At 56.8% G+C, this 12772-nt stretch overlaps 1 protein-coding gene across 1 annotated transcript in view; it reads right to left on the reverse strand.

Moving 5' to 3' along the window:
* The window catches only part of TBKBP1 (TBK1 binding protein 1), a 58929-nt gene that overhangs the window by 27893 nt on the left and 18264 nt on the right, over positions 1 to 12772 (reverse strand). The window contains exons 6-7 of the mRNA XM_073326063.1: positions 10511 to 10707; positions 9540 to 9601 (exon numbers count right to left, since the gene is read on the reverse strand). Coding sequence (XP_073182164.1) covers positions 9540 to 9601; positions 10511 to 10707 — 259 coding nt within the window. The remainder of the gene's footprint in view (positions 1 to 9539; positions 9602 to 10510; positions 10708 to 12772) is intronic.

A 12772-nucleotide genomic window follows, 5' to 3' on the forward strand; every position in this document is an offset into this window, starting at 1 on the left:
TCCCCCAGCAATCCTGACTTCCATGGAGCTACTCCAAATGATACCAGCCGAGGATCTGATCCTGCCATAGGACCTGGAGATCCTGCCATTTAACCTCAGCAGGAGTACGACCAGGACTAAAGGCTCACGTGTTTCATCTCTGCTCTGTCATCATTTCATCGATTTTGCAACTAAAGGTCCGTTCCCTGAGCAGCCAGTGCAATGAACTGGTGTGAGGCTGAGTCACCGCTGCTCTCTGCTGGAGACCATCGGAACTGCATAACTGCCTGCCATAGGCCTTGTACTGCAGCTAGTACTGGTTCAGAATTTTTCAGCTCAACTTTGGGGGCGGGGAGGGGGTCAGAAAGGGCCGATTTGCAGAAACCAAAAACTTTTTGTCGGAAAAGGTCAGTCAGTTTCGACAAAAGCTGTGGCAAGAAGGCGTTTCAGGTGCAGGATGGACTTTCTCGTCAAAGCAAGAGTGACATGTCCCAATCGCAAATGGCTTGGATGCTCCCCCGCGACGTAGGAGGGACAGGTTCAGGTCCCCGTTCGGCCTGGTTTGGAGCAGGGCTTGAAGGCAGCTCCTGCACATGTCATGTGAGTGCCTAACCACCAGGCTATTCGCCGCTCTGGGGCAGGAGAGTCGGTTAGTCTCTCAGTTTTCAAAAAGTGAGCAAAGGTCTTGGTTTTGTCCCCAGTGTGGAATGGGGCATTTATTTTACTCTGAAAAGCTTTTTGCAGGATGGGACAATCGTTTCCTACCCAGCTGTAACTGCATGTAGCCGAAGGAGGGTCTCCTTCAGTTCTGAAGCAGGAGGATCCAGATTGTCAATGTCTAAGAGGCCACAGACGTGTTCGGACATTAGATATAGGAGAGGAATCCTGCGATTAGCACGGATACATGCTGGGACAGGTGGTGTTCCATATCTGTTATTTCAGTCACATATGGGGGAGGGTTAAAAAAAACAAACAAACTTGTGATTATATTTTTCACGAAGGTTCCTTAATGCTCCAGAACTGAAATAAAGCAAGATGCTATCTTCTTGTGAAAAGAAAAGGAGGACTTGTGGCACCTTAGAGACTAACCAATTTATTTCAGGTGCCACAAGTCCTCCTTTTCTTTTGCGAATACAGACTAACACGGCTGCTACTCTGAAACCTGTCTTCTTGTGGCATTTCAAACCATCGCGTGGTAGAAACGCCCCATGGACAGCGGATCCGGCTTTATTTTCGGCACCGTAAACTGGCAAAATTTAAAAAAAATAAACAGCCAGTGAGAAACCAAGATGAATGCCACCACTGAACTAGCCAGAGTAAATCCAGCTCCCACCCTCTGGAAAGATCAAAGCACGCAAGTCCTGATTAAAGCAAAACTCTCCCCCCCCCCCCCAGTCAGTTTAGGATACCGGCGTTTACACACAATGGCGGTATCTGCTTATGCTAATGTAAATCTGGATGCATCCGATGCAGTGAGCTGTAGCTCACGAAAGCTCATGCTCAAATAAATCGATTAGTCTCTAAGGTGCCACAAGTCCTCCTTTTCTTTTTGTAAATCTGGAGTTAACTCTAGTGACACCAATGAAATCCACTCCATTGACACCCGGAAAGAATCAAGCCCAGACAAGATTAAGTGGCTTGCTCAATTTTAAACCTTTCAAGGCTTTGGTGGCAACTACACCTGGTGCTGGCTCTTGGGTGCACAGGGGGTAAGTTTCACCCCAAACAAGTCAGAAATAGAACCCAGGCATCCTGGGCTGGAACCTCTGGGTGCTACCGCAAAGGCCAGGCAGCATAGCTGGGAGCGGAACCCACATGCTTTGCTGCTAGCCTCACAGTGCGCCTCTTACACACATGGACTCGTGCTCTCTGAAGCAAACTCGTGCCATGCTTAGGGCCAAGGGGAGCAGTCAGCAAAGCTGAAGAGTTCCCAGCAGCCGAGCCATGCAGACACTGCAGTTGGGTCTCCGCACACAATGAGAGACCAAATATGTCCCGCTGGATGCAGAGGGGCCACATAAACTCACTCTTCAAAACCATAGGAGGAAGGGAAGGGGAGGGGAGTTCATTTAGCCACGAGAGGCCCTCACAGCTAGGTTCCAGCACCAAGCACCATCTGTCTTTTGCAGAGGAGTGGATCAATGGGAGCATGTACTTACAGTTCATTCAAAATCTTTATTCTCCTCTCCCTGAGTCTAGCTGCAGAGGTGTCCTGGCTCTCTGCTAAGGGCTTTCATTGCTCAGCACAAACAGCTAGAGAATGCCAGTGGTGTTTTGCTTTTCACACATTTTATTCGCGCTCCCCACCCTGAAACAATCACTTTTAGAATGAGATCATGCAAATGCAGCTGGCCTCCCGGAGATCAAAAGCTCGCATCACACCTCTCTGAGCTAGGGTGTGTTGCAAAGAAAGAAAGAGAAAAAAAAACACACCCCTGCAAGCATCCTCACAGCAGTGCCCAGCCAATGCCACTTACAGTGAAACAAAGGAACAAACAAAAGAAATACCCCTGAGTTAAATGAACGGGGAGCAAGGCCCAGACAAGACTTTAATGAAGTCGTTATTAAGCACAAGGGTGAGATAAAGAAATGGTTATTGCCCCCCAGTAAAGTTGCAGCAATCAGACACATGACTGGATGGTCCAAACACATCGAGTCTAGCAGGGTGTAAAATACAGTTCTCTTAGCTGGCAACTTTCCATGCCACCGTGTCTTCTAAATTAAGGACCCAGGAGAGCTGAATTTCATTAGCTGGATGACACATTCAAGGTGCAAAGATCTTTCCTTCCTTCCTGGAGGGGATGGGCGGGGGGTTATCGCTGGCGTTCTCAGAGTATAGATTTTGATGTGACAGATTTAGATTATATGCATTCTTCACCAATCATTTAATAGGATTGTGCGTCAGTGCTGGGGGGCAGCAGGGAGGGCCTGCGTCTGTGTGAGCCACATATGACGAGGCCCAGAAAAACCCAAGAGGTTTACACAGGCACGTGGGGGAAGCGTCGGCTAGTAGACCACAGGACTAAGTTTGAGCCAGGAGGTGCGATTTGCAGCTCACGTCCACGTACCCGCAGTCATCGGTGCTGGAACTAGGGGTGCGGGGGGTGCTGTGGCCACCCAAGTACGGCCTGCCCAGACCCCCAGGGTACATACTCCGGGAGCTAGCCCAAACTGCTGCCCGGGCTATGCTGCTGTTTTCAGCAGGCTAGCTCTGTTCGAGCTAACACAGGACCATGGACACGAGCCGGGAATAGCTCCTCACCTCCCGGCTCAAACGCAGACAGAGACCCGGGACTCCTGAGTTACGGTCCCTGCTCTGCCACAAACTCACTGCTCATCAGTTTCCTTGTCAGCAAAACAGGCTAAGGAAAGAAGAGTCACTGGGACTCTTACAACAAAGCTCCTGGCAAGCGTTAATGAAGTCAGTGTCAGGATGCTTTATACCACCATCCCCCCACCCCCTTTTACAAACAGGGAAACCGAGGCACAGAGCAAGGAAGCCACTTGCACCAGGGTTGCACAAGAGAAGGCAGGAACAGAATCCAGATGGCCCAGCTCCTCGTCCTGGCCCATCCCCCAACTCAGAGCGGTGCAGAGGCTTCATTAATTAGCGCTCGCTAAAGCTCTTTTGAAGCCTGGCGTGAAAAGCGCCCCGGAAGTGCAAAGCATCACAAGATACAAATCCATCCCAGAACAAGAAGAAGCTGGAATAATGGCGGTGCATGCCCTGTCGGGGCTGGTACCCTCTGATCTCTTACACACACCTGCCGCGTGGGAACACAGGATGGGCTCACTAGCTACCGACTTCCAGGCTAGCTAGAAGGTCGGAGGGGACAGGGAGAAGGAATCCAAGCAGTTAGCACTGACCCAGAACCACCACCGGCTGCTGAAGAATCACTCTCTTCTCCCCATCAGGCCTCACTTACACCAGCCCCAAAGGAGAAGCTCCTTAATAGGATGGTAGAGGGGAGGGGTGCTCCGTGAGGGACCCCCACACACACACCCTTCGGAAGGTGCATCTCCACCCCCTTTAGATCCTGCCTCGGATTCGGCCTGATTAGCTGCTACAGCGGCACTGGCATGGGCCTTGCGTGCAGGAAATGAGCCAGGGGATCCCCTGGGGAGGGATTCCCAGCAGAGCAGAGCTAACGAAAGAGGGAATCCAGTAATCAGCTTCCTGAGCGGAGGAGCCGACTTGGAAGCACACCAAATGTTTACCCAGATGATACTCAGGGACGGGCAGTGGGCGGGGGAATCCCAGACACTGGAGCAGGCAGGCAGGCGGGGGCTGTTTTCCAGGGGGCTGACTCTGCGATAGTTTAATTATGGAGGTGTCCTCCCAGGGAGGACGGCTGCGCCTTGCATGGTTCAGAGAAGCCAGTTCCCGTCTCGGCCGGACTTGCAGCCAGCTGCCAACGGCGAGGCGCTCCATCAAAGCCCAGGGAGCTGTGCCAGCATGCGCCCAGGATTGGATGGGAGCCCTGGAACTTTCTCTCGGGCGCCCGAGGTGGAGAGCGCTGAAATCGGGAGTCCCCTGCTCTGCAGTTCAGGGCTGGGCCGAGCATCACGCTCGCGGCCCCAGCCTGGAGACACCACTGCTGAGGGCAAGAATGGAGATCCAACCGCCCCTCCTTTCGATCCACAGCCTCCCCGGCGAGACCGCTAGTGAGGGTGCCAGCTAAGGGCCCTTTTTTGCATTGTGGACCGGACTAAGACCCCCGCAACTCATTTCGCGGAGGCCTCCAAAGAGCCCCCGGCCATCCCAGCTGTTCCCCACGTTTGGCGGGCACCCAGTTGCCTCACAGGAGCTGTTTTCCCAGGCCCTGTTACAGCCTGGAGCAGCCAGTCCCTGGGCAACACTGACTAGATGGAAGGATTTGCATGGCACCCTGATGGGGCCAGCGTTACATGATTCCTTCACTGCCGGGCCCGTCTCTGCTGTGGCCTCCAGCGGGAACCACGGGCCCGATTCTCCATTCTGGGGCCTGCTTCTCAGTGACTCCTTTCTTTCACTTCGGACAGAGAGGGTGAAGGTGGCTTAGGTCTGCTCTAACTGACCTCCATCCAGTCGCTACTTGGGATGGGGATGGGTGGAGCAGGAAGGGGGATTTTGAGGGGCTGTTTACAGCCAATTCCAGTCCTCTTTAAGCTGAAGGAGCAGCCTGACCAAGCCTCCACAGAACAGAATCAGTGCCTCTGTATGATCAGTTACCCCAGCGCCACAGTTCAGGACAACTGCACCTGTATTGCCCTTCCAGGGCACCCGCTGTCAGGCTGCCAGCTCCCCAGCTATTGCCTCTCTTGGACGGAGCCCTGCATCTCTCTCCCCTCGGGCCAGGGTGTTTCCAGGCTGCCCAGTTCCCTGCCTTTCACTGTGTATTTCCCAGCACAGACAGGCTGTCCGAGACTGACCATCGAGCGATTGTCAACAGAAGTCACCACATGGCACTTCCCAGGCAAGCCTACTTTGCTGTGAAGGTAAAAAGTATCTCAGAGAAAACATTACGAATAACGCAAGAACCCACGTGCATGCTAATGAGCTCACCAGAACTCATCCTGCCCGAATCCCTGCTAGGGTCGGGGTAAGTTCTTCAACCCTCCCCCACCCACCCCAGGGAAGTCCTTGAGGTTACCAGTTCATCACTGCTTCAGCATCGAACAAGCCCCAGTCCTTCCAACCCTCCCTAAGGTTCGGGGCCCTCCCTGGACCTGTCCGTTTGCTGGATCAGGAAGAAGGCCTGTTTAAAACCAGGCTCCTTATCCAAATCCTAGTGCATGTTGGGGCCGTTTCTCCGGAGGTGTTACAACCTGAGTGAATCTGCCCCGTCAGTCACCCCCTGCTGTTCTATTCACCCTTCCTGTGGAAACAGACAATTCCACAAGGGACACACACACAGGGATTTTTAAGACAATGGACCCCAAAGGCATTAACCGAATTCAATGAAGTCCGTTCAGGATATTGTAGGAAATTGTCAGTCTATGTCACCACCAACACACATGGCTGGTCTGCTACGCCTTCCCCTTGTGAGAGACACATCAGGGACTGAACTGGGGAACCCCAGAGCTAAAAGCAGGAGCTGCCATCGCTTGAATGACACAGCCAAGGGTCCCCAGCTGGCTCATATCCTCTGCAGATCAGGCACAGCGGGGGGGAGGGGAGAAGGGGGGGCCCTCACCAGCACCGGTATGAACCTCACCATAAGAGGCAAGGCAACGGGCAGCCGGGAGACAGACACCCAAAAGCCCCTGTAAGCACGCAGCCCCCACGCGTTCTGCCCTCGACTTCCCAGTCATGGTCACAAAACCCAACACTGGTTCAACAGCAGGAGGGAGGGGAGAAATATGTCAGCCGCAGATCTCCATCTTCCCAGCCATGGCAGGTATTTTTCAACACCCATTAGAGTTCAGACAGTCGATTGGCTTCCAGGGCCTCAGGAAAAGGAGGCGAGGCCAAGCGGCTTTGAATCGTTTATTTTCAACTCTTCAGCAGCTGATGTGCGCTCGGGAGTCACAGGCGCTCCCGAGATGGGGGTGGCCGAGCTGGGGACAGCCCGTTCAATAACCACGCCGGGGCATTAGCAGGGCTCAGTGCAATATTCCCACCTTTCTGTTGTCACACTGAACAGGAGAGAATCCTTTGCGAGAAATAGAAAAGCCATCAGGTAGGCTTGAGTCTCTCCAGTGCCCCGAGAACAAGAGAGATCAGGCATCTAGAACTCGCTAGGACACGCGTGATGAGCGGCAGGACACGACAGTAGCACCTAGAATCCTCCCCCGAGATCGGGACCCCCTTGGTGCTCAGCGCTGTACAAATACAGAAGGAGAGACAGTCCCTACCCCAAGGAAACCACAGGGTGGGGAAGGGAGAGAGAAGCACAGACAGGGGAAGGGACTTACCTAAGGTTGCACACACTAGGTTAGTGGCCGAGGCGGAAACAGCCCCCAGGGTCTCCAAAAATCCATCCAGTGTCCTACCCACCAGACCAATGATCCACACTGTGGACTAGTGGTTAGAGCAGAGGCCTGCTGGGTTCTTTTCCTGTCCAAGTATCCGGGGGGAGGGTGGGGCCAGGCGGGAGGGATAGCTCAGTGGTTTGAGCATTGGCCTGATAAACCCAGGGTTGTGAGTTCAATCCTTGAGGGGGCCATTTAGGGATCTGGGGCAAAAATTGTGGATTGAGGGGGTTGGACTAGATGACCTCCTGAGGTCCCTGATATTCTATGATTCTGTGAAGTACTGAGCTCCTGCAGCAGCCAATGGGATCTTTGGTAAGTTACCTTCCTACTCTGTGCCTCAGTTTACCCCTCTGTGCACTGATAGAAGCGTAGCTACCGCCCTCACTGGGTATTGCAAGGTTTAACCTTTTAGGGCCAGGCTGCGGACCGCACATGGCTGCGCCACCCTTGGGGACGCTGCCCAGGGGGCGACCAAGGCTTCCCAGAACTTCGCCACCTTCTTTGGAGACTGCAGCAAGGACCCCAGACTCCTACTGCCAGCCTGCTCTGAGTGTGGAGGGACACGGGCCATGCCCTCGCGGGGGACGAGCACCTCTCCTGCGCCCTGCCCTTGTGCATGGGGCACAAGGTGGGGAAGGGAGGGTCAAACCCGCCGCCCATCTGACACTCGTCATGCCAGGCACCAGGACAAGCTCGCTGCTGCCCCCCGGAACGCACCCACCCAGCCGCTTCACCTGGGCTGCCCCCCTCAGTGCAGGGAGCTCTGCCGTGCAGGGGCCGCTCACGCGCCTCGCCTGTCGGCCTGCGACAGCTCTCCCGGGAGACGCTTCCCGATGGGTTGACAGGAAGTGTCAGCTGGGTGCTATGTGATACCAGCGCTGGGCGAGGGCACTCGGGGAGAAACCGTGCGGGAGAAGGACCCTAGGAGCAGAACCCGCTGGGCTTTTCTCACAGGGTTTGCTACACCAGCCACGGGGCACGCATGCCACGGGGAGCGTGTGCACGTATCACTGGGGGCACGTGGACAAGACTGTGCACAAGCAGATCCGGATCCCTGAACGGGTCATACTCCCTACACCGGCCAGGCAGTGCCGGGCTGCAGCCACTCGGCGAGGGACTGGTATCCCTACGCCAAAGTCCCCCCATCAGATATCCCTACACCACACGCTGCCCACCCCACTCCCCAAGGTATCCCTAAGCCAAACACTGGAGTCCCCCCATCAGATATCCCTACACCACACGCTGCCACCCCCCCACCCAAGTATCCCTATGCCACATGTGTACGCCCTCACCCGAGAGAGATCCCTATGCCACGTACCCCCCCACCACACAGTATCCCTACGCCATTTGCCACTAGCCCTGCCTCCCCCGGTATCCATACGCCACATGCTGTTACCCCCACTCCCTTCCCCACGGTATCCCTACGCCACACCACCCTCTTCCCCTGATAGCCCTGCACCACAGACCACACCCCCCATGCCCTCCCCTAAGTACCCCTATCCACATGCTGTACTCACCCCCCCCACACACACACAAAGTATCCCTCCGCCACACACTGCAGCCCCCTAGCCCCCCCACGGCCAAACCCATCCCCAGCTACACACAGCTCCCGCGGTGACCCTCACCCCGGGAATCTCACTGCCAGGCCAGGGGGGCCAGCAGGAGCCCATGGGGGGAGGAGACAGGCGCTAAGGGGCTCTGAGAGTCAGCTGGGCAGCAGAGGAGGTACCGGGTTGTATCATCTCCAGAGGCACGGTCCAGCCATTGCTCCGCGGCAGGGGAACCTTGCAGTCTCTCTTTACCAACTGGGCTTTCCCTGGAGTCCCCAGGAGGGGCTGAGCATTTCCCCATCCTGGCGGGGTAGCAGCAGAGGGAAGGGGAGATTTTCCTGGCCGATTAAGACCCGAGAGGGAGAGCGGGCTAGCAGGAGGAAGTGCTGGCCAGCGGTTAGAGCAGGGAACGAAGAGCCAGGACTCCTGGGTTCTCTCCCCTGCTCTGCACAGATTCCCTGGGCAAGTCATACCCAGCTGCGTTTTCAGCCAGGGGTTTCAAGCGCCTCCATCATCCAGGGAGCCTGACCTGAGGCCGCGAAAAGGGGACCCTGTTTTCACTGCGCCAAGAACCTGCCAACTTCAATCGGCAACTCCGGGCACTCCACCCCTTTGGAATATCAGGCTGCCCCAGCCCAGTACAGAAACGTTGGAAAGTCAGGGCCCCCTGCTGAGCTGAAGCCAGGGATGGTTCAGCGCTGGATCCAGTGGAAACACAGACAGGGCCTGATCCCGCAGCCCCCGCCGCTCACCAACACCAACGGGAGGGAGGGCTGGTGGCTCAGGCCCACGGGCACTATTGATCCAGAGACTCAGAGCAGGCAAACAGCTGAGGGACGGGGCCCTTTCACCGTGCCGCTCACCGTCTCTCTCCCACTAAGAGCCATTTCAGACCAAGGTCCCTGGGCCGTCTCAGGGACAAGAGAAGCATCCAGCTGCCAAGTCATTCGCCCTGCAGCTCTGGCCACCCACATCCTGCATCGGGTGGAGCAGGATTCTCCCCCTTCCCCAGGTTGCGCAGAAGCACGTCCGTCCATACTGATGGGCACTTACTGGTCATCACCGACTTTCTTCACCCAGGCCATGTCCCGCTCCGACTGACTGGTCGCCAGGTCCTAGGGAACATCAGACAAACCGCCCATTACCATCAGCAGGGCACCCTAACCCTTCATGCACACGTTCCAGGGTGGCTCCCATCCCGGTCCCGATAGATTTCTCAGTCTCCGCAGCTGGTAACCCAGCCATCCCCTCTCTCCCCGGGTGTTGCTCTCTCAGGATAGACCAAGAGCCACACACCCCTATCAAGCCGCCACATGGAATCCCTTCCCCAGGGGAGGCACAGCTGGGGTCAGCTGCAGGGGTTGGACCAAGGGCCTCTAGCCCCAGAGAACCGGCATCTGGCATTTGAGCTGCAGGACTTGGCCCGCTAGCAGAGGGCGGTGGCAGGCTATCATCTGTGGATCAGCCACAGAAGGGGCACAGCCATCTCCCCCAGTGTCCCACTGCCTCTAGCCTAAGTAAGGGCCAGCAGAGCAAACCTTGCACCAGTCCTACCGGCCCCACGTCTCTGCACCAGAGACGGGACCCCGGGGGACACAAAGCAGAGAGCTCCAAACTCCCGCAGCCAAGCGCGAGCCCCCTGCCAGAGGGATCAGGCAGAGCCAATAATCCCTGTGCGCTTGGAGATCTCCTTCCGGTTGACAAGCAGCTGCCCCCTCTGCCAGGGAAAGATACCAGAACCGGGCTCGGCTCTCTGTCGGTCATGACTCCACCCAGGCTCCGGAGTTACAGCAGGGAGGCCGAGAGCGGGACCCGGCCCTGCCTGAGCTCTCAGCTTGTGGGGGGAGACACAGGTTTGCAACCAGCCCTGGGAGCTCCCGGCAAACAGAAGTCCCGATTCCAAATGCCAACAAGGCCCCAGCCAGGACTGGGCCTCCGGTCTTTCACAAGGCCTGATCCTGCAAGGAGTCCAGGGCACAATCGGGCCCAGACAAACACCCGCAGCGGCCCGACTGCCCCCTCACCTGAGCCCGGGTCTCCTGGAGCTGCTTCAGCTCAGACTGCAGCCTCTCGCACTCTGCCTTCAGCTGCTCCTCCCGGCGCTGCGAGCTCTGGGCTTCGTGCCGGGCCTCCTCCAGCTCAGCCTCCAGCCTGTGCACCTCCAGTTCGCTGGGCTGCTCCAGGCTGCGGGAGCTCTGCCAGCTCATGGACCGATCCAGCACTGGAGAGAGGGATAGGACAATGCCGGTGAAGGGAGGTGATGGGGGGAGGCAGACCCACCCCAACTGGCACAGGCTGGCTCCCTCCCGCCAGCATCCCTCTCCTGGGGGGAGGTCAGAACACAAAAGCCCTATTGGGATCAGCCCCACAGAAAGAGGCGAATGACCAGCCCTGTGTGTGTAACAGAGCAAAGCAAGAAGCGCCCAGGGAACAGAAGCCGCGGACAAACGGGCACCCCAGTCTGCAGCTAGGAGCAAACCAGGGCCCTGCACCTCAAAGGCACTGCCTGCTGCCCCTAGAGCCGGCAGAGTGACGGCATTAGCCAGGCCCCTCTCCTAGCCAGGGCTGGTCACTAGGAGGAGACGTGACCAGATACACCAAGCAGCCCCATGTCCGTGTTACGCGCACTCCCAGTAAGAGCAGCAAGAACCTGCCTGAGAGCTCCGGCTTAAAAGCCCCAGGGCCTGATCCCTCGCTGGGGCAAACCAGCGTCACTCCACTGGGGCCAAGGGGCCAGATCCCCAGCGGGCATCCATTGATCCAGCTGAGCTGGCCAGCAGCCCACGTCTGGTTCCCGGACACCCAAAGTGACAGCTTCCTCTTGGGTTTTCAACAACTCCTCCTTTTAATGATATCGACCGGCAAGTTTCACGCTCGCCCCAGTGACTCGCCCCTGGATAGCTGCCGTGATTAGAGCATCTTTATTCCGCTGCAGCTCATCCCCTAAGTGCCTGCGCCGGACGGATCAGGCTGGCGGCTGTGGCTCTCAGGGGTGAAGAAGTCACAGGGGGTGGCTGGGGGTCCCTTTTCTATGGCAGGGGGATCATTCGAATCTTGGGAATCTTTAACACGAGTCAAGCCACAAGCAGCCGGGGGCGGCTGGGGGGGAAAATCAGCCATTCATTCTCCCACCACCAGCAAAGCCCCCTTGGCACTCATTGGTGAAACCACCACTAGGAGAAGCAGCTGGTGATCAAAGAGCCGGTGGGTTTGCTTTGTGGTCCACTCTGACAGCAGCTCACAGAGGGGTGGGGTCCAGGCACGGAACCGGGAGCTTGCTTCCCCCCCCACCCAGGTCTCTGCGCCTCTCTCCTTCCCCCCCACCCACCCCGTGACTCTAGAGGAGAACGGTGCCTGGCTCCCAGAGCGTGGCATAACTTGGCCAGCATCCTCAAAGCCACCCTCCCGCTCGGAGAGCCGGGTGCCATCAGAGTGCCGATGGCTGTCACTTCATCGGGAGCTGCCACCCAGTTGTGAACAGGTGGCCGGCGCAATCTCTCTCACGAAAGCCGTGGAAACAGACTTGGTGTTTCCAGGTGGCAGGGAGTCTGAAACGGGCCATTAACCGGGCTTGGGGCAGGCTTTAGAAACAGAAGCGACAAACGGAGGGGCGGCAGTGCCCTCTGCTGGCCGGAAAGCACCGTGCCTCCGCACGGGTTTTGATCCCCAGGCCCTTCGAGCGGCCTAGCAAACCGGGCGCGGGGCCATAGAGACGTGTGGCCAAGAGCCGTTCTTTTCAGCAGGGGGACATAAATATACCGAGAGCATCAACAGCCCATAGTACTCCGTAAGCTAACAGGCCGGACTCAGAACCGCCCCTGGATCGGTCCATCAATGGCTATTCGCCAGGATGGGCAGGGATGGTGTCCCTAGCCACTGTTTGCCAGGAGCTGGGAATGGGCGACGGGATGGATCACTTGATGGTTCCCTCTTCTGTTCATTCCCTCTGGGGCACCTGCATTGGCCACTGTCGGAAGACAGGACACTGGGCTAGACGGACCTATGGTCTGACCGTTCTTATGTATGGTATAATTCCACGGCCTGCGTTGTGCGGGAGGTTAGATTAGCCCAGTGGTTCTCAACCTATTTACCACTGTGGGCCACACATGCAGCTCTTGCTGTGTTAGGTGGGCTGCATCCACACAATATATATACTACCCATACGGCCCTGAGGACATCACATGGGCCGCAGCTGCGTGCTGATTGGGCCACAAGCAGCCCATGGGCCTTGGGTTGAGAGCCACTGGATTAGACAGTCATAATGATGCCTTTTAGTGCTAAAATCT

The sequence above is a fragment of the Lepidochelys kempii genome, chromosome 27 (genome assembly GCF_965140265.1).
Source record: "Lepidochelys kempii isolate rLepKem1 chromosome 27, rLepKem1.hap2, whole genome shotgun sequence".
Classification (NCBI taxonomy): domain Eukaryota; kingdom Metazoa; phylum Chordata; order Testudines; family Cheloniidae; genus Lepidochelys; species Lepidochelys kempii.